Here is a 21603-nt window from a genome sequence, read left to right as displayed (position 1 = left end):
ACTGAGGTGAAGACGAAGGTCAATCTGTTGCTACCATCCTAATGCAAAGCATGAGTTCATGTAGTGCGTCAAGCGTAGCTCTTGCTGGACTTTGTCACTGTTCTCCCATGAAGAAAAGAAACGTTCTTCTGCTCTACGGAGTCAACCGCGGCCTATCCTGCCTATCCTCGGTGCAATGTCCGATCACCACCCTTCTTGCTTATTTGATTCAACTCGGTGATGATGATATCATTTTGCGTGGGCTTTTTTTGGATAAATAATTGTGTGTTGACTTTGATATGTTGACGTCGACGCAAAAGTCAACCAAGGTTGCTACGGACTTGTGTGCTGATGATTTGCGCATTGCACACCCGAATCCGGTCTCTGTGAGCAGAGCACGCCGCTTCTTGTGAATGCATGATTCTGTTTCATTAACATTCAGATTTTGTTCGATATACTCAACTGACTTCATCGGAGATGACGCCAGTTATTATATTTAAATGCTTCGATCATCCGAGCCAACGAGATATTCTTCGGCATCTCTCGCTTCTTCCTCTGTTTTCTTCTGCTGTCATTTCTTACTTTCTCTCGACCTATTGGGTATATATTATTAATTGGACCGCCTCTGTGTGGTCGCAACCTCGTTTACAACCTGAGCCCTCCCATCCGGCGAAAGGAGAGATTTTTGCAACAAGGAAGACCAAAAGATCGGATCTTTTTGTTGTTCCTCGATTGGTGTTGTGTTTTGAACACGGATATGGAGATGGAAGACGCGACGGACAGCTGCATCAGCCGGGCGGCGGATTCGTCGGAGGTGCACCACCCGCTGCCGCAGCAGAAGCAGATGAAAGAGCAGTACCGGCTCGACGTCTTCAACGAGGTCCTCCACCGCCTCAGGGAGGCCGCGCTGCCAGAGGCGCTCTTGCCCTCCTTTGAGGGGAAACTGTGGACCCACTTTCATCGTCTCCCCGCTTGGTACGTCTCTGTTGCGACTGCCTCTTGTTGCTCCAGATGCTTTGCGATTGGGTTTTGAAGACTGAAAGGTGGTGCCTTTCCATCTGTTGACCTCTTTTTGTCTGGCTTTTTTGGGTGTTGTCTTTTGAATCCGAATTCTACTTCATCGTTCGAATTCAGTTCTTGGTTACTTGTTTTTGCAAACCATCCACATGTCGTCGTTATTGTGTGAAAAATGATGCTGCTGACTGGGTTATAGAACTTCCCTCATGATTTTGAGTTCCATCATTTGATTATTTCTTCTAACATGGTGATTTGTTCTTTGTTTCCAGATTAGTTTTTTTTATAGTTATTCAATGGCCACCCGATTTGATGTGTTTTCTCCATTTTTTGACTCATTATTGATCTGCTACTTTTTGGTCCCTGCAGTTACGCGATGGATGTGAATGTGGAGAGGGCCGAGGATGTTTTGATGCATATAAAGTTGCTGGAACATGCTCGAGATCCTGAAAAGAGGCCCGTCTTTGCCGTCCGTCTTCTTCAGGTAAAAGCCTAACTTGCTTATCCATCATGTGATTCTCCACATGGAATATTCTATCTTTAGAGACACTCTCCATGCTTATTTTAATGGAATTCAAATTAATGCCTGTTGTTTCCACCAATGCTGATTACTTGCTACTCATTTACAGTGGATTGATTGGGACTAATTTGGGTTGTGTCCTACTATTGAATTTGGAATATGCAAACTTTTGTCTGCAGCTTACTATCACCTTTTTTCGGCCTTCCACATACACTGCATACTGAAGCATGATTTTTCTGTTTGAATTGGCTTTTTGAACTTCATTGTTTACCTTGATACATCGTGCTCTTGGTTATGGCTTTATAACAATGGTTAATCCATTCTAGGTAATTCAAGCTGTTGATGTAGACAAAGATGATACTTCTGATTCCAGTGCACGAGGGGAGGCGAGGATTCTATCTTCTTCAGCTTCCTTTAGGAAACGAAGGTGCAATACTTTCTTGTTGTTACCGCTGTTCTCTATGCAAATAAAGTTTTCCCATTCATTATTCTCCTAGTGTTTCAAGAATTTGTTACAAAATCCTCAGTGTTCATTTGCCTTCCCTTGGCTCCTCGGCTGATCTTGAGGCCATTGATGTTGATAATGAGAGCAGCAGGCATCATGTTCAAGGCGAAAGTGCCTTCCAATTCTTACCCAGGTTTCTTTCCTCAAATTCCACCTGGATCTATATATCTTGCACATTAAGTGATGATTTTATTTGGGAGAGAAAAGGATAACTTTACTAATAATGTGAATATATATGTATATAATGTTACATACACATATAAGCATATTTGTCTGCAATGTTTTAAGTATCGGTCGGACCTATATGTACTGATCAATAATTATGAATCTAGTATTAGTATTGAAATGTATAGCTCAACACTGGTATGCATTCAATTTATTTATTTATTTATTTTATTCAATGACACCGGGCGGTATGGGTTGATATACTGCCTCGTATACTCATACCATATTGGTCTAACAGGTTATAGGGATGAGTGCTGAATTGGTATTTCAAAACCTTGTACATTGTAAAGTTTGTGTATAAGGATCAGAGATATATATCTTGTGTATTCTCTATTCAATTGAACTTTCATGTTTCTGCGTGTTGATCATGTTTGATTATTCATGTATCGTATGATATGAGGTGGTGTTAGTTTCCATCTATTAACTGATGATAACCGAAGTGTCAGTTTTATATAACAGATAGAAATCTATCCTGTAAATAACTCATATATTTCTTCCTTCTATTTTTGTATATACACTAAAATAACTTTTTGACTAAGATGAATGTTTTATTGCAAGTTTGTATGGTTCCACTTAGTTTGCATTTTGAACACTAATGGTCTGTTACTCTGGTTATCTTGCAGGCCTACACATGAAATAACAATTTCCACGGTTGACAAACCAAAACTTCTCAATTTGGTAATCCAACTACTTCATCATGCTACATGATTCCTTTATTCATATCATATTTTCTTTCTGAACATTCATATATCTGAAGGCTGCTAATTTCTAATTTCATATTATGTTATCACATGCCTTTGACTTCTTGTCATATCTTGGAGCTTGTTGTAGGTTCTAGATCTTGCAACCAAATATGATATGTTCTTAATACAATGCTTTGCCGCAGATAGTACATCCAAATAGACGAGTTCAATCAGTGGCTTTTAATGATTGGATTAGTAAAACTAGAATTGATACTTGGTAATTAAATAATTTTTATGGAGTAGGGGTTAACCAATATGACTTGAAATGCTTCATTCCAAATTATTAACAAGTGTGGAACAATGTAGTTGATGCAAGTTTGAATTCAGAAATTTCTTCTTTTACTTGCAAGGACAAGGTTGCATATGTTGACCTAGTCCAAACTTTTGATTGGTTGGAGCCTGAAGCTTTGAGCATTGAGATATTCTTTTTAGGCCATTAAGTCACACATACAAGTTTGTCCGAGTATTGTTATGTGACAATCATGGATTAAAATCTCAGGCCAGCACTGGTACTGGTTGGTGGCTGGACCCATAAGGTTTAGTGTACCTACACTTGGTTTAAGTCAGTACCAAACTACCAACTGGTATCACCTAGACCATGGGGTGGAGAGATAGAGAGATAGAGATAGAGATAGATAGATAGATAGACAGAGAAAGATAGAGAGAGAGAGGAGAGGATTGTACCAGTATAAGGATGAGGCAACAGCGACCCAGATCAAGGATTGTCACATCATTCAGATCGGTATGTAATTTAGGCATGCTTCAACTTGGACCCGTTGTTTCATTAATTTATTCATTGATATAGTATTTTAGAGAGATAGATAGGGTCAAAGAAATTGTGATGGCAAAAGATAAGATTTTGAGTTCAGATTTTCTCGCTGGAAATAAATGTTGACCAAAGAACATTAAGTTGGGTAACATTAAGGTCTAGATCAAAATCGGATTGGTTGGATTGGATAATACGGATCCGAGGTTTATATTTGGGCAACTTTTCATTATTTAGTTCATAATTATTTATAATTTACTATTTTATAATCCTCAAATTTAAAATTTTAATTTTGAAGCTAACTATTTTTCATTATAATTTTTAAAATTTGATGATGCAAATACTTCGTTAATTTCAGCTTTAACATACAATATTTCATGATTTGTTGCGTGCTGCAATTATACACTCATATTTTTTATCTTTAATTTTTTAAAGTTGTTTTGTGCAAACTCATAGTACTGCATTTATTACTCTATAGTTGCATTTTGTAATTTTATGCATAATGATGTAAAATTTAAATTATTTTGCATAATGTTATGTACTATATTTTGCTAGATAACAATTTTTTCATTCAATGCTATTTACTAGTTATTAATTTATTGCATCTGAATTGTGTTTGTTTCCTTCTCTTATTTTCTGGTTGTAACCTATGCACTATAGGTTGGAGAGCTTGCCAAATTAATTTATTGCTCCAAGTATGGTTCCAATTCTTCTGATATTTTCTCATAATCCTCCCTTTTCCAATTAACTTATGAATCCCAATATGGATCCATACTTTTTTTCTCACAGTGGCTTGTTGAAGAACTTCATTGATCTCAAACATCAAGATTTAAAATCAGAGACACTAATATTTTTAGGAGCATTTAATCCCTGATAAATGGTGAATTGTGATCAGGTGATCAGGGGTAACTTCTCCTTTGGTGAAAAGAAGAAACTTCAGAGACAAGGGACTGATTGTAAATTAATGGGTATTATTAGTCTTGTAACCTTGTCTATACTTTATCAGTTATATAAGATTCCCATCAGTAACGCTAGTCATGGAGTTAGACAAGCACTTTGCCAATTAAAATTCTATCAGCAACAAAACAATGGTTCATTCAGCTAGAAAAGCTGAAGTGAATAAGGATGTTTTACCTCACTGCAGCAATTTATTTGAAAATGCTTGATACCGTCAAACAATTCCACTGTAGCCAGAGAAAAAGAAGGTTGCATTAGGTAGCTGATAGCCAAGGTAGGATTTTTTTTAATCTCAATATGAGAATGAATGTAGTAGATCACCATTTGGGGCTATATTGCCCTCAATAGCTCAATGATAGGAAATGCTCCAAGGTAGGGTTGTTGTTATTGTTGTTTGCTTGATATCATGGAATTGGTATATCAGTGTGTTTTTTTCCAAAAGTTCATGTGCTCTGTAAAAATACAAGTGAGAGGAGCATCACAATTCCACTGTACATATTTCCATACCATTATTTCTGCTGAAAGCATTTTTTTTGTTTTTCAATCTTGTGAAAGTAAATGCCTATGAGTTTGTTGTACATCAATTATATGATGGTGAGTCGGTGACACATTCTTTAAGTGATACATATTGTTTTAACTTTTACCGACCAAATTTTGAAACACCACAAAGTTATGCTTCATGATCTATCTTATGGATGAAATTAAGTAGTGTTTTATCCTTTGGTTATTCGGTGCTTGTGTGCGAAATTACATGTAACAATTATAGAAGTAATACTTATTGTTCCTGTTGATATGGTCTTGAGATTGTTCTTTTTTTATGATTTCTATTACTTGCTGTATTTCCAGTTGACTTCTTTGCTTGGGGATGTTGGCCTGGACATTCAAGAAGCACATGCATTTTCAACAAATGATGGTTACTCGTTAGATGTCTTTGTTGTTAATGGATGGCCTCATGGGGTAATTTTTCTTGTGAACTCTATTTGATTTATCACCATAAAATAACATGCATTATTGACGTCAGAGTTATTTATTTTATTTTTTACTTAAGGTATTATATATTATTGATGTGTGCTATTATTAGTAATGTTTAGGAATAGGTGTCTACTGAAGTTATGATTTGACATCTACATTGTTATATATAAGGAATTTACTATAAATAAAAAAAGGAAAAGGAATGAAGAGGGAACAGTTATGGAAATTGTTTGCAGTTTAAAAACTCAGTTTAATGTGCTGTAATGGTTCAAAAAGTCTTAACTCTTCAGGATAACTGAAAGGGTGTTTTAGCTTCCTTTCAATGACAATATAAACTCCTCTATATTGAAGAGTAAAGGCGTATAAGAAAATTCTAGTGCAAGCAAAGTACTGAATTTTTCTCTCTTTATTGTCTAGTTGAGTTATGATTCTTAAAGTAATCAAGAAGTGCAGTCTTACCCATTTAAATCACAAGATTCTTGAATATCATGATTTTTAAATTCACCACCATGTTCACTACAAATAGAAGAATTATAAAACATTTTTTATTTTGAATTTGTATACAAAACTTGGTAAAATATTTGAAGCAGTCATTTTTAAGTGCCAAGATATATGTCCAAGTATATCTACTATAGTCATCAATAATTACAACGATATATTTATGACCTCCTAGATTTGTAATATCAATATGTCTAAATAATCCATATGAATTAGTTGTAATGGTCTAAAGGTATTTGGTTTTTGGGTTTAAAATTACTCCTTATATGTTTTCCTAATTAGCATGCATCACAAATTTTATCTTTAATAAATTTGATTTTAGGCATTCTCTTACAAGTTCTTTGGTTCCAATTTGTAAAATTATTTTTATACTAGTATGTCCTAGTCTCCTATGCTAAAGCCATGCATCATTATTTAAGATTGAAAAATAGTGCATTATGAAAATCATTGAGATCAATAGTATAAACATTATTATTTCTTAAGGCTATCATAGATATATTTTTTGTATTTCTATGATACAAACATGATATTCAAATTTAATATTATATCCCTTACGATAAAGTTAACTTATGCTTATTAAGTTGTGTTTCAACCAAGGTTCGCAATACCGTACCGTACCGGTATTTCGACCTGGGCTCGGTATCGGTACGGTACGGTATACCAAGCGGTACACCCAGGTGTGCCGAGTACTGTAGCACTGCCGGTAACAGGCGGTCCGCGTACCGACAACCTGTTGGACCGGTACATACTGCTCGTACCGGACGGTACGGTTCGGTACGGCAGACCTAGGTTTCAACCAAGAGCACATCTTCAATCAAGAAGTTTGATTTGTTATCAATATTTTCAATACAAATGAATTTTCTTTTGTTGTCTCTGAATGTAACATATCCTCCATCTTGGCTAATGAACTTTGAGAAGTTTGTAGGATTTCTGGTCATATACCTTGAACATCCACTATCAAGATGTCATCTTTTGCTCTTATTTTTTGTTTGGAGACAAGCATACAAGAAAGAAAGGTTTATTTTAAGTACACATTTAACTTTGAGTCCTGCATAGTTAGATCTACCTTCTTGTCTTTTGCCTTTTGGCTTTAACTTCCAATGAACAACATAAGAAAGTTTTTGGGTATTGAGATACTTGAAAAATGCTATAAATTATGGATTGCATTACAAATGTACAATTTTTGTACTTGAGTGTTACAGTTTTGCAAATTGGGCATCCAATATATCAAACTCTAGATCTACTAGCGGTTAGTTGTTCACTTTAGGTGGAGCAATTGTTGCTTGGTCATCCAAGAAACAAGATCGTGTCACTTTATCTTCTATGCAATCAGAGTATATTGCATTGTCAATTGCAAGTAAAGAGATTATTTTGGTTTAAGAGATTCCTAGGAAGTATTCCTTTTATAAATTCACCTAGTAAATCTATAACATTGTATTGTGACAACCAAGCTGCAATCCACAATATAAAGAACAAAAGGATAACAGAGAGTTGTAAACATATTGTTATGAGATATAACTTTGTTCGGAGACGTGAAAAAGGGAAAGATAGTATTATAATACTTTCCTACGAAACAAATGCTAGCAGACCCCTTGACAAAGCCTTTATCAGGCGATAAATTTACTAAAACCATGAGAGGTATAGGACTATTACTAATAAAAAAAATATCTTGATTGAAACCAACTCTATTTCTATGATACCACTTGAGTGTGGAAATTAAGTTATAAGAGTTTATAAGGCAATTCATTATGAGATATTTGTGAAATGGAAACAAGGATACATTTCAAGTGCATTGTTTAAGAAATAGTGGGGGTATAATATTTTTGTTAAAGTCTTATATCAGGTTAATGCACTATTTACCACTGTAGAGGTTGGACTCCTTAATAGACTTGTAGCTTTGTAGAGTGAGTTCTGGACACTTTTGATGAGTCTACCTTTGCCAGTAGAGAAGAGGCTGCTTATTATAGATCATACCAGTAAGATCCTATGAGTATTGGCTTAACAAGGATTCAGTGCAAGGCCCATTAAATCGCTACCAAATTTAGAATGAAAAACTCATATTGTGGATATGGTTCCTTACGTCTCATATTCAGAGTAAAGATTAATGTTAGTCCACTTATGGATATACACTATATGCATCCCAGACTTTACATTTTGATTTGTAATTTTATGATTTATATTTTTATTATATGTAAATTTAGTAGGGGATCCTTATATATAAGGAATTTATTATAAATAAAAAAAAGAAAAGGAATGAAAGGGAACAGTTATGGAAATTGCTTGCAATTTAAAAACTCAGTTTAATGTGCTGTAATGGTTCAGAGAGTCATAACTCTTCAGGATAACTGAAAGGGTGTTTTAGCATCCTTTCAATGACAATATAAACTCCTCTATATTGAAGAGTAAAGGCGTATAAGAAAATTCTAGTGCAAGCAAAGTACTGAATTTTTCTCTCTTTATTGTCTAGTTGAGTTATGATTCTTAAAGTAATCAAGAAGTGCAGTCTTGATTATTTCGAGTAATAAGCATTGTATCCTGGAGATGGAATTTTCATGAAGCCATCTGCATCACAGTGGGAAAATTATATATCTTGAAGACGGTTTCCTGGAAACACCTTGCCTAATTTTGTTTTATTCAAGTTTTACTCGATGTCTTTACTACAACATGCATACATATAGAGAAATTGACATAACACATAAAATTAAAGATGTTATGTTGTTGTATATGAAGCTTACAACAAGAACAAGCCATAAGGTCCTAACTATTTGGGGATGATTGCGTGAACTGAAACTTGTGGAGGGCAACATCATCAGTTAGCCTAAACCTCAGCCACAACCATTTCTAACTAAGTTTTTAAAGCCTTTTTTTATTTTTTACTTTTTTCGTGCTATTAATCCTAATTAACTAAACTCATCTAACTGTTACTTATGTCTCCTATGAACATGTCCATACCACCTTAAAGTGTTCTCCATCATTTAATCCCAAATCAAAGTTACCATAAGTGTTCTCGCATATGGGTATTTCTTTTATCTTTCCTAGTAGCCCACGTATTAATGTCAACATGTGCATCTTAGAAATACAAAGTTTTTTTTAGCATATCTGGCCATACAACTGCCTTAAGCAATGTTTTTGTATTTCTAAGATGCACATGTTGACATTGATATGTCATGTTTTTATAGCAATATGGACATATCATCTGTAAACCATATCATGTTGGCAAGCAACTGCCTTAGTTGTATGGCCAGATTTTTAATTATCATCTATAAACCATATCTGGCCATACAACTGCCTATAGAATTTTTTTAAAAAAATTAACCATTAAATGGAGATATCAGTAGTGGGAATGCTGACATGAGTGACAAATCATCTTGCGAAAAAGAAAGATTTCTTGCTAGTGGAAGGCTTTCCATGTGCTGTTAGTCCAAGTAGAGTGAGTTGGTCCTTAAGGAACCCTGTAAAGGCTGTCGTCCTATGGGTACATGAAAGCTTAATGTTCCTTCTAAGGGTCCTATAGGTACATGAAAGCTTAATGTTCCTTCAAAGGTTCGCCTTACTAATCCATACCGGTATACTGACCAGTTGTTGATATGATACGTATCGAGTTGTACCAAGCATACTGGCACATGATACATGGGGGCATACCGATATAATACCCATACCGGTCCTCTATTGGGTCGGTACATACCGCCCATACCTTGGTTCTTTGACTACTGAACCATGCCTGAATCTTTGAGAGTTTAGTCTGGTAAAGATGGTTGCTTCCATTTCCCTCCCCATTTTATCATCCTATTTTAAATTTATGAATAATAATAATTGAGATCTATAAACTTTTATTTCAAGGACCTTCTTGTCCACCTCTTTAGTTTGAATAGTTTTGTTTTCTTCAAGTCTTAGCAGACCTGGAAGGAAAACATCCATACAATCTGACCTCCAAGAATTTGGTCCATACGACTTGTTGTTATTGAACTTCTTGTTCATCTATTTTAAATTTTAACTATACATGTAATGTTATTTTCAGTATTTCTGAAGTTGCACATAATATACATGGCTTAATTATACTGAATTTGGAACTTTTGGTTTCCAATATTTGTATACATGGTTCAATTCTAGAATTTATTTCAACTAGAATCTCATCACTTCAAAATATAACCTTAGAAATACTAAATTTTCATTAGATAATGACAATGTCTTGCCTCTATTAGGATTTATTTAAATGCAAATAGTGTTATTTTAAGGTTCTTTTCATACCATGAATTATCATGTATGCATTTTTTATGATTGGTATTTGACATTTATGCAGGTGCCAGTTGTCAAGCATTTAAATTTGCTTAGCATCTTTATCCTAGAAAATACTTAAAAATCTTTGAAATTAATTGGAAAGTGGATATTACAATTTTTAGTTTTCAAATATTTTTTGAATAGTCCATTACTTCTTTCAGAATAATGACTAGTTGGTGATATTATGTCAACACTGTCGATTATGGTAATCACATTACGCTTTTAATAAAAAGCCATTATGGGTTATTTTCTGTTTTTTTCCTTCTGGTTCATTGAGTTGGTTAACTCACTTGTCCTTGAATTTCTAGGAAATCGAGAAACTTACAGAGTCCTTGCAGAAGCAAATTTTGAAGATTGGGGTATTCTCTTTATCTTTTTAGGCTGCTGACAATTTTCATGTTGATTGTCTCCTTTTTCAAGATATGAAATTATGAAGCTGCTACCATTTAATTATGTTTAATATTCTCTGATTATTGTTTTAACTGATGATGATTTTTCTTTCCAATGCAAACATAACAAAAATTGGATCATCCTGAATTGTTCTTTATTTGGAAGTTTTGCATATAGTACAATTTCAAAATCAATGTTGATCCATTACTTCCATGGTTAGCTAGTCAGAATTATGATATTCTGTTACTTATGAACTTCATATTCTTACTCTTATGCTTGAAATTTGTTCAAAAATAGTTTTTTTGCTAAAAAATGTTCCTATTTAGTTAGTTTGTTTGACCTAGATAATCTGTGTGAGAATACCTCGATACAAAGTTAAGCACTACTTGAACCTCTCTATATATGTTGAAGAAAATTAGACCATTTAATGGTAACACGGATCAATGGACCAGGAGGACCGATGCAGAGTACATGGTACATTCTATTCTGCTCATGGACTGGAACATGAACAACCCGAAACATGGCTTACACTCTAGTAAGCCCTGTGAATTGGGCTTATATCCCAGTTCTAGTTTTTTCTAGTTTTTACCCTGAAAATACCATCACCACCACCTTTGTGTCTCATGCCTCTCTTTTTCTCTGGTCAGTCTTCTTATGAAACAAGGTTTACTATCCTGTATGCCCTATGAACCAGGGTTTATTACCCGATTTATTTTTTTAGTTTTTACCCTATATAACCCCTAAAAATACCTCTCTCTCGATTCATCTTGTTCCCTCTGCTCATTGTCGTGCCTCCCATGTACACGATCACCTGTCACCCTCTGGCCCTATCAAATCGATACAACTTATTCTCCGTTGCTGCCTTGTCCTTTTCTTCACCACCTCTTCCCTTGCTTTTCTCCACCTCCTCCTCGGCCTCTTTTCCTTCTCTCCCCAAAAAAATAAAAAAATTCTGTTCTTAGTACCTTGGTACGTTTCAGCATACCATGTGTTGGTATTGTGAAACAGACTAGATTCATACTGGTCTGAACATGGACCAACACAAATCCAGTGTCCAAATTTGAAAATCTTGGTGGTCCTCGTCTCATGCTATTTTTTCTGTTCCTTTTATTATTTTGTATTGAGACTCAGCAAATTATAAGATAAGAGAATATTTCTTCTTTCCATTATTTACTAATGCATTAGTTGATATATTATTCTGAGTAACAATGGTGCAGATTGAGGTTCCGTAATGAGCTTTTTGGGTTAGTTATCTATTGTACATTACTGGTCAGTTAGAGATATTGATGTTCTTTGTTATTATGTAGCTTCTTTTGTCTTTCAAATTGTTTCATCTCTTCCTCTATGCTTTGGCTTTTTGTTATCTTTAATACTAAAGTCCAGTAGGTTCAAAATTTGTGAAATGGTTCTCAAATTCTGTACAGAAGCAAGCATGGTTGAAAGCTCATACATGGTCTCCTGCGATGGAAATTGCACAATCTAGTGAAGGCACCTTTAATCATGCTGAAGTACCAGCACATGGAACTGACGAATGGGAAATTGATTCACGACTTCTGAAATTTGGTGATAAAGTTGCATCAGGATCATTTGGTGATCTGTGAGTTCTCTGGTTGACCAATTCAAAAGGCAATGAAAACTAACAGAAACTTCTCTTACCAATTTCCCTGTCTAATATTAATCCTTTTCAGATATCGGGGAACATACTGTAGCCAGGACGTGGCCATTAAAGTATTAAATCCTGAGCGTGTAGATGTTGATTTGCAGCAAGAATTTGCTCATGAAGTTTTTATTATGCGGTTAGATACATTTAACTCCTTTTTGTGTATAGTCTTCAGTCAGTTATCTGTGCTCTCAACAGCAGGGGCTTGAGCACTTGTTGCTTGGATTTGTGAGAAATAGTCTATATGGTATGTTAGATCTTATCATTCAATTAAACAATTAATAAGAAATTTGGATATGATGTGTTACATGTCTGTCAAGAATTGCTGGTTATACTTGTAAACATTGACCTAACAGGTATCTGATTCTTTGATCTATGTTAATGTTGGCCACTCTTACCATGTGCATTTTTCTTTAGGCACTAGGTATATGTTTATCAGTTCGAACAGTATTTGATTCTTTGGAGTTTGGACTATGTTAAAGCTTACCATTCTTATCATGTGCACTTTTGGCGAAATTGGTACTAGGTAATTACAATTTCAACATCCATAAAAGTCATAAATCTTGAAATTGTTCCACAATATGCATTTAGAAGTAATCTTGCCTCATCTTTCAAGGTTCACTGCCAAAACCAGAAGCATATTTGATCGAGAGTCAAATATGAGGTACAAATTAGGCAACCTTCAATGTACATTGAATTTCAATGTACCACAAAATTTTCTGAAAGATGCATATTTCATCAAAAGGCTGATATCAGGTGCAGATTACACAACTTTCCATTGTCAATGACAATGTACAATGCTTTCTTGTGCTTGGGTCCACATTGCAAGCCTACTAATCCTTCATTATTTGCACATGAGAGAGGATATTAGAGTTTGATAAAAGCTGCACATTTTCTTATGAACTTAAAGACTTCGAGAGAAGTGGCAACTCATCTCAGTATCTTTCAGGCTCTAGGTAAAAGGATTCATTAGGTATGACTTTGTTTGTTATGGTATATAGTAAGTCATGAGTTCCAATCTGGCTCTATACCTTTTTTATTAATATATTCCTGTTGTTTACTGACATATGCGCCTTTGTCATAGAACTTTGTTTGTCTATTAATGCCCTTCAGTGAAACTTTGGACTATGTTATGACTGCCCGTCATGAGTATACCTTTTTCTTTTCTTTTGTTGACTAATGTCCTTCATACAAGTTTGCAGGAAGATTCGTCACAAAAATGTTGTGCAGTTTCTTGGTGCTTGTACAAAGCCTCCTAGCTTATGCATTGTTACAGGTATTATTTTTGGAACAACTTTGGGTTGCTACATTCTGTATATTTAACCAAGGATTTTGACATATGCAACTTCTAAGGACTCCTCTATTTTGTGTACTATTGTCAGAGTTCATGTCAGGAGGAAGTGTGTATGACTCTCTTCATAAACATAAAGGAACCTTCAATCTTCCAGTTTTAATTCGAGTTGCTACTGATGTATCAAAAGGAATGAACTACTTGCATCAAAATAACATAATCCATCGAGATCTGAAGTCCTCCAATCTTCTGATTGATGAAAACAAGGCAAGCTATTTGAGTTCATGCAATTTTCAATTATGATAGTTGATAATATACTGGTACCTCTAAGACCCTCCAACTTGAACCCAGGTGAGGCTAACCATGAAAAGGTCTTGGCTGGCCACTCTATGGCTGCATGTGGCCCTTTTATGTCAATGTATCATCCAAGCCTTTTCGTTTGACATACTTGTGTTTGCCACCATTATTGTGCTGCAAAATGTTAGAATGACATGTTGAAACACCACAGTCAATTTTGCTGCTGTATTGTTGCCTTTGTCTAGTCCTTAACTAGATCACTGGAGCCAGAGCCTCAAACCCAAAATTTTAAGTTGGTACTGCTAATGAAATACACCAGCTGGTTTATATCTTGGTTTCTTGACAGCAAACACCAAAACAGCAGGTGATAAATTATTAAATAAAAAACTAAGTAGTTGAAGGGGGTATCTGGTGATTAACCTCACTTCATGTCGTTTACTCTTTGGCTGATATGCATTGTAAGGTACATTGGAACGTATGATGAGACATCACTAAAGCAGCATTTCTAGGTGTAATTTAGCAACCATTTGCTCTTTTTTCTCTACATGTTTACAATATCGCTGAATTAATGAGAAATTATATTTATAAAGAATGCATATGAGTATACTTGGACTTTCAATCTCTTCTTCTATAAATCGTAAATATATATTCTGTGTTGCAATTCTCATACATCTTATCTTCTTTTCGTTAACAATGTCACTTCTAGATGCATTGTAATCAAATTCTCTTCTTTTTGTTCTTTGGTATCAATTATTTTTAATGCTCAATTGATAGTTCATCTCACAGGTTGTTAAGGTTGCAGATTTTGGTGTTGCACGTGTTAAAGCTCAGGGTGAAGGAGTTATGACTGCAGAAACTGGAACATATAGGTGGATGGCACCTGAGGTAATCAATTCGACGGTTTTTTTTTTTTTTTGCAAGTTTGATTTACTGCATGTGTGAATGACGAGATTTGCAATACCATCTGATATGGTTTTCTGTACCAGACAATAGGCTTGGTATCAAACCTGTGTCAGATGGTACAGAGTCTATACCATCTGGTACACCCTATGCAGGGTTGTATCACTCATTACAGTGCAGAACAGGCTATGCAGACAGTTTTTTTTTTTGTTTTTTTTGTCAAAATGATGTATCTGAGTGTTGTTAGCCACATTGTGGAGATGACACTCTATCTCCTCAATTGGTATCAATCTCTCAATTTTGTCTTTATATGCACAAGAGAATGAGGTTGGATGGGACTTACCAGCATTTCTAGAATAGGTTTTATGGGAACTTGAAGGATAAGTTCAGTCATGCACTCTTTAATTAGTTATGTGAAGACAAAGGGCTCACCATTCTGTTTCTCCTTTCTTCGATGTTGAGTTGTAGTTATTCGGATATGGCCATCTGCATTTTATCACCTTCAAGTATTCATTGTGAGCTTGGGTTTTGGTGGAGGAGCAATTCAACATTGTGGAAATGACATCTTCAGTTTTGTTAAATTGATACGATGTTCACCAACCATTTAGTTCTTCCTTTCTTTGTGAGGAGGAAACATAAAAGCTAGAGGATAAAGAGAAAGGAGAGAGGTGTGAAGAGAGATTGAAGAGAATGAAAGTGGAATGAAAAGGAATTCTAGAAGAGAGGATATTGTTGTGATTGCTCTTACAACTTATGTGTCAAATGGCTACAGCAAACTATATTATGGTCTTTAATCAAGACCACTACTCTACTATCCCCCCACCCATAGTTAAGCCTTGTTGGGAGGATTATGGGTATCTAATAGGGGTGCCAGCTCCTTGGCTTAGGTGACAACCTTATGGCTTGGGTGATTGAAAGTTGGTTGGCCAATTAGTTGGTCCCCATGTAGGGTTCCAAATCTATTCTGTTATTCGCCTCTTATCCTGGTCTTCTTCTATGATTATTTGGAGTCCACTTGAATAAGATTTTATAGAGAGTTAGCTGCTCCAATCAAATAAGTTGCCAACTCTGAGAAGTGTTCTACATGTAAAATTGGCTAAAATTATAGCATAATGGTAAAACTATATCATCGGTTGGTGCACAGTTGAAACAACATATAATTTCTGATTGATATGGGTAAAATTCCTTTGTTTTTATTGGAGGCCCCTCTGTTTTGCGACCTCCTATGCTGTGGAATAATGCTCACCAGTTGATTTATCCTAATTTATTTGAAGCTAGAAATGCTTGATCAGATGTTGCTCTATCAGATAGTAGTGGTTACATGGTGGCATGATCATAATTTCCTGAGAATGGTATTCCTTGATTTATTAATGTCAATATGCAATATATTGTAGATTCTATTGTTCAATAAATTCATTTTTTTTATTCATTCTGATGTGTCCATCGGTATAAAATTCAAATATAGGTCATTGCACACTGGCCATACAATCATAAGGCTGATGTTTTTAGCTTTGGAGTTGTTCTTTGGGAACTGCTTACATCTAAGGTAAGTTCATAATATATATAAATATTTTCTTCGGTATGTTTTACCTTATCTGCTAAGCTGATGGTGTCTGAAATTTCTCACATTTGCCCCAGCTACCATATAGTAACCTAACACCACTCCAAGCAGCATTAGGTGTGGTTCTAAAGGTATACACTAGCTCCCAGAGTCATTTGGATGTTCAGCCATCTTATTATTCCTCATAATTATCATTATTACTGCTATTGTCTATTTGTCTTATTGTTATTGTGTCAGTGGACATTGTGAGGCATTACATCCCACCAACAATCTCCCCCCACAATTAACCCATCATTTTCTATATCTGTAGCTCAATAATGACTTGGCATGCTATTTTTGTGACGCCAAGCATATAGGATTTTCATTTTTGACTAATGGATGTTCTATTACTAAGTGGACTAGCATGGAGCACTCAGATTGAGACCAATAAATGAACTCATTTTTTCGCTTCAACATTAATGAGAGATTCAAGTGTGATTCATCTGTATTGTGAGAGATAATAATTTTGTTACCTCATCCAATTTTCTAATACTATATGAAGTGGCCATGGGTGCTATCTTGGTTGTGCTATAGATAACTTTTTTCCTGTGGTTGCCATGTCTGTAGCTAAGTTATTGGTTTATCGTGCCTTTTATATAATCTTCACTTTCCATTGTAATCTTGTCATGTTTTTCTTATTACAAGATATCCAACTATAGAGAATGTTATAGGACTGCTCCTTGGATAGGCATCAACTGCAAATAAGAAGATAGGATTTTCTGGTGTCGGCTAACCATCAGCTATTATTATTATCTTGGTTTCAAGCTTTTGCTGAATGCATAGCTTAATCTATCAAGCTTATATTCTTGAACTTTGTGCCAAATATTCGATTCTTCTCAATTTATATTGAGCTTTATATTCAGAACATTGCTGAAAAAGGCTTGAAAGATAAATCCTATGTTAACATCTAAAGTAACTGGTTCCTTCTTTCTGCACAGGGCTTAAGACCTCCGATTCCAGAGAATACTCATCCAAGGCTTGCTGAGCTGATTGAAAAATGCTGGCAACAGGATCCAGCTCGAAGACCTGATTTTTCAAGTATCCTTGAGATACTGCAACGTATAGCCAACGAGGTTAAGTACTAAACAAAATGTTATCCCTGTAATGACTTTGAGGGTTTCCAAATTTTCCAGAGTGATTGTCTTGAACAGGTTGGTTGTGTTACTGAGGATCGTCGGAAAAAGCCATCGGGCAGTATCTTCTCAGTTTTCAGGTGAGGCCACTGAATTAAGTATGCTACTTGTGGCTTAATATGTGCACATATCATTGGCATCATTGTGAGCAATTTCCAGTTCTTTGTGGAAGCACCTTAAAGTTGTACAGAGTTCGTTTATGACCTTCCAGTTTTTGAGATGTAACTCCCTTATTGTCTTCTCTCTCTCTCCATTTAATCCATCATTCCCGGAAGTCATTTACATGTTTTCATCAAAACATGGAATGAAATGTAGATCTACAATGGCTAATGCTAAGGTGTGTGGGATGCTTGTCATTCTGTGAACAACAGTCTCTGCTGTTGAATTGTTTGTGCTTGTGAAACTTCTTTGGCTTGACATATCTCAACTTCTGCTTGCAATTTTGTGGTAGAATCAACTATGCACTTCTTTTTTTTCCTTTGCAGGGTTTAATAGTCTGTTTAGTCTCTCTTTTTTTTTCTGATTGTGATGAGGAAAAGCTTTCTCAAGTTTCTATTTTCTTTCCTAAATTTTATTGACTGCTAGTGTTCATAATTCGGTATTTCGAATCCAATTTTTCGGTATTACAGCTTTGACTTTGTTCATAAGAATTTGTCATTATTTCGAAAATGAAGTCTCTAATGCTTCAAGTCAACCACTCGTCGAGAAACTTAATTCTTAAAAACCTACTTATTTGGTCAAAAATAAATTCTTGAAACTATCAAATTTATCAGCTTTTAAAAGATAATTATCATTTTCATTAAGAATCATAATGAGTTTATGAGCATAAAAGTCATATTAAATAAAAATAAAATTTTGCTCCTCCAAAATATATTCACAAGAATTAAGAAATTGGAAGAAAAATGAACTCATGGAAAATCCAAATCATTACAAGAGTATATTGATTTATGAGGATTTGATACTCGGTTTAACAAAAAATATATATTATTAGTTAAATTAAAAATTATTTTACTCGTTGAGTTATATAAAAAATTATTATTATTAGTTAAATTAAAAATAATTGATTTTTATTTATATTTTTTAGTAAATTCTTTTTAGATTCCCTATTCTCTTCTCCTAATAGCACTTCAATGAGTGATCATCGTGATCATTTTTAGAGCCTCCATCATCGCCGTCAATTGTCATATTCTCTCGAGGCTTTGAGTTTACCCACGGCGATGCAACTCGTCCGCTTGGTCCGGATCCTCTCCTCTCCTCCTCGTCTCGCCTCTTTCTGCTCTCCCTTCTCCTCCTCCGCGGAAGGAACGGCGCGTCTGCTCCGCGTCGGCGACGTGCTCCGGGAATCGAGGCGGTTCTCTGAGTCGGATGTGGTCCGGTACTCCGAGGTGAGCGGCGATCGCAACCCCGTCCACTTCGACGAAGCGTTCGCCCGCACCGTCGCCGGCTTCCACGGAGGCCGCGTCGTCCACGGCATGCTAGTCGCCTCGCTCTTCCCTTCCGTCATCGCCTCTCATTTCGTACGTCCTTGTGGTCTTTCCTTTAGGAGAAATGATCGTATTTTTTCTCTGCTGGAGTCTTTGTCGAACACCTGAAGGGCTAATGTGTTGGTCTCCGAAAGTCAAATTGATTGGAAAGTTGAGCAATTCATGCGAACACATCTTTTGTTTCTTGATTGTCGCTTATTGTGTTGAGGCAACAAGATTGACTCTTTTCACATCAAGGAGAGCTTTGATCATAACCATTTACCTTTATTTAGTTAGGAGTTCAAAGAGACATGAGCTGAAGATCCTTTGGGACTTTTAGCAATCCTGGTTTGTAACCCTGTAATCAGCCTAAACATGCACTATCTCAGATTGTGTCACCAATGGTTGTAATGGCAGATGAGCCGCTAGGGTTTCTGAGTCAACATAGTGGGTATATGCAAGCTGGTACATTAATTGTTAGGTGTAACACCCACATAGATATAACAAAAGCTTAATTGTATTGTCTGCTGCTTTGGAATATTGTATAGTCTGCTGCAATATTTTCAAATGAAAATTCTTGCACTTCTTGTAAGTGGTTTCTTTAGTAGTTGTTTTGTTCTTCATGTGATAGATTTATCTTATTGGTTTTACTTTTACAAATGTGCAGCCTGGAGCAGCGTATGTTTCTCAGACTTTGACGTTTAAGTTGCCTGTCTACGTTGGTGATGAGGTTCTTGCTGAAGTGCAAGCAACATATCTGCGGCAATACAAGAACAAATACATGTCCGATACAACGTAGACTTCCTTAATTTCAGAGTTCTGCTTTACTCCTTTTGTTAAAAATCTCTGTTTGCTTTTATGACAGGGTGAAGTTTACTACGAAATGCTTTACAAATGAGGACACTCTTGTTGTGGTGGGGGAAGCAACAACTATTATACCAACACTAACTTTGAGCAAATAACAAGAACTCGCATGCACAGGTATATGATTTCATTAATCATCATTGGTTCTTGTTTCGTCCTACTGGTTTATACCACAGTTGCAGAACATAATTTCTTTAAATGTTTGATTTAAATTGTAAAGAATTTAAGTTTGGCATGATGTATGCCTCACATCGAGCACATTCTTTCTTCGATGGTGATTTCTATCTCCAAGAGAGAATAGAGAGAAAATAGGGATAAAGGGATGAGAGAAAAGCCAGTGATAGGATAAAAGGAGGGAGAAGAGAGGTAGAGAGTAATTAGAAAGGATATTATAATAAGTTCAGTTTTGATGTTTTTAGGGGATTGCAATAGCGTTGTAGTAATCAATGTTTCCTTGAATGCACATGCTACGAGTTTGTTGTTTGTCTACTTGCTAGTGTGAATCTGTCTTCATTGCTTTCACCCTAATGTTAATCACGTTGAAAAATTTGTCAATCGGAACTAGTGCTTTCTGAAAGTGCTTCTAGCAATTATCTAAGACCATGGACAAATTCAAAGACTTACTAGTATTAGACCATGTGCAATGTCTGCATCCTAATGTTAATCATGATTTAAAATTGTAAATTGGAGATTGCGCTATCTGGTCGGATATACGCTGTTCTTTTAGATTATTGGCATATTCATGTTTCTATTGAGGTATTTGACATGTTCATGCCGTTTATTCTAATTTGTTGTACTTTCCTATAACATCTTCTCTGATATACTTCCATACTCCTCTTTGATAAACTTAGTCTAAGCATCGTCACACTCATGTTTCAGTCATTCTGAGTTGAAGAATTCAAGTTGGTCATGGTGAACATGGCACGCATCATTTTTTTTGTTCAAACATCTTTGTCTTAGAATTTTTCCCAAACAACATAGCTAACATTATTTGCATTGCTCAACTTTTTCTGCATCCTATAGCAGATGGAAAGATCTTATCCACTTATGCCTATTACAGAGCATGGCTAGCAATTAAGACTAACAAGTTCAGTAGGACATGGGCGATCAGGTGGATAAAAAGTCCATAAGACATCAACAAAAAGTTCCTTGGGCGATAAATCTTGCAGCTGATGAAGTTGAGTACCTCCACAAAGGCAGTCAAGGATTTGCAGTCTTTCCAAATTGAGTTGTATATTGGATAATGTACTTTGTACTAAACTTTGATTGTTTGTAACTCTACGTACGGTTTTGTATTTTTCTTGACTGCTTATTTGGTATTTCTCAAAAATAATTCCAGGTTACTGTATTGGACTTATAGAAGTGTTCAGAGCGTAAATCATCAAGTATCATTCAATTTGATATAGGAGGACAAGAGAAGGGAATAAAAGGAGATAAAAGAAGAAGTATAGGAAGGAGAGGAAGAAAAAGAAGAAAGAATATATATATATATATATATATATATATATATAATAATTTTATTTTATTGACATTCTGATGAATCAAACC

At 35.5% G+C, this 21603-nt stretch overlaps 2 protein-coding genes across 7 annotated transcripts; both read left to right on the top strand.

The window, feature by feature from the left end:
* The first annotated feature begins 472 nt into the window (after positions 1–472).
* Positions 473–18127, top strand: LOC103981556 (serine/threonine-protein kinase STY46). The gene is made up of 16 exons (XM_009398308.3): positions 473–954; positions 1363–1477; positions 1840–1940; positions 2041–2151; positions 2867–2921; positions 5556–5666; positions 10766–10816; positions 12272–12444; positions 12536–12643; positions 13710–13783; positions 13890–14065; positions 14882–14980; positions 16461–16541; positions 16634–16687; positions 17534–17668; positions 17747–18127. The coding sequence occupies exons 1-16, from the start codon at positions 737–739 to the stop codon at positions 17810–17812; spliced, it is 1728 nt and encodes a 575-aa protein (XP_009396583.2). The 5' UTR covers positions 473–736; the 3' UTR covers positions 17813–18127.
* Positions 18128–18891: 764 nt separating this feature from the next.
* LOC135581936 (3-hydroxyacyl-[acyl-carrier-protein] dehydratase, mitochondrial-like) lies at positions 18892–21411 on the top strand. Of its 6 annotated transcripts, none has more exons than XM_065149946.1 (4): positions 18892–19245; positions 19859–19986; positions 20057–20172; positions 21082–21411. In XM_065149946.1, the coding sequence occupies exons 1-3, from the start codon at positions 18946–18948 to the stop codon at positions 20151–20153; spliced, it is 525 nt and encodes a 174-aa protein (XP_065006018.1). In that variant the 5' UTR covers positions 18892–18945; the 3' UTR covers positions 20154–20172; positions 21082–21411. The 6 variants fall into 6 exon arrangements, with proteins under 6 accessions (XP_065006018.1, XP_065006019.1, XP_065006017.1 ...); XM_065149947.1 differs by having other exon boundaries at positions 18893–19245; positions 21116–21411; XM_065149945.1 differs by having other exon boundaries at positions 18893–19245; positions 21079–21411.
* The last annotated feature ends 192 nt before the right edge of the window (positions 21412–21603 follow it).

The sequence above is a fragment of the Musa acuminata genome, chromosome BXJ3-4, assembly GCF_036884655.1.
Source record: "Musa acuminata AAA Group cultivar baxijiao chromosome BXJ3-4, Cavendish_Baxijiao_AAA, whole genome shotgun sequence".
In the NCBI taxonomy this organism is placed as follows: Eukaryota; Viridiplantae; Streptophyta; class Magnoliopsida; order Zingiberales; family Musaceae; genus Musa; species Musa acuminata.
Note: the sequence above shows the minus strand (reverse complement) of the source record. Positions and strands in the feature narration are given on the sequence as shown.

What these genes read in the sequence shown, in the direction of transcription:
- LOC103981556 (XM_009398308.3), top strand. Translation starts at nt 737, where the DNA reads ATGGAGATGGAAGACGCGACGGACAGCTGCATCAGCCGGGCGGCGGAT. An exon ending in ATAGGTGGATGGCACCTGAG is followed by an intron (nt 14,981 to 16,460) that starts GTAATCAATTCG and finishes ATTCAAATATAG; the next exon opens with GTCATTGCACACTGGCCATA. An exon ending in GGGAACTGCTTACATCTAAG is followed by an intron (nt 16,542 to 16,633) that starts GTAAGTTCATAA and finishes CATTTGCCCCAG; the next exon opens with CTACCATATAGTAACCTAAC.
- LOC135581936 (XM_065149946.1), top strand. Translation starts at nt 18,946, where the DNA reads ATGCAACTCGTCCGCTTGGTCCGGATCCTCTCCTCTCCTCCTCGTCTC. An exon ending in CCGTCATCGCCTCTCATTTC is followed by an intron (nt 19,246 to 19,858) that starts GTACGTCCTTGT and finishes ACAAATGTGCAG; the next exon opens with CCTGGAGCAGCGTATGTTTC. An exon ending in AAATACATGTCCGATACAAC is followed by an intron (nt 19,987 to 20,056) that starts GTAGACTTCCTT and finishes CTTTTATGACAG; the next exon opens with GGTGAAGTTTACTACGAAAT.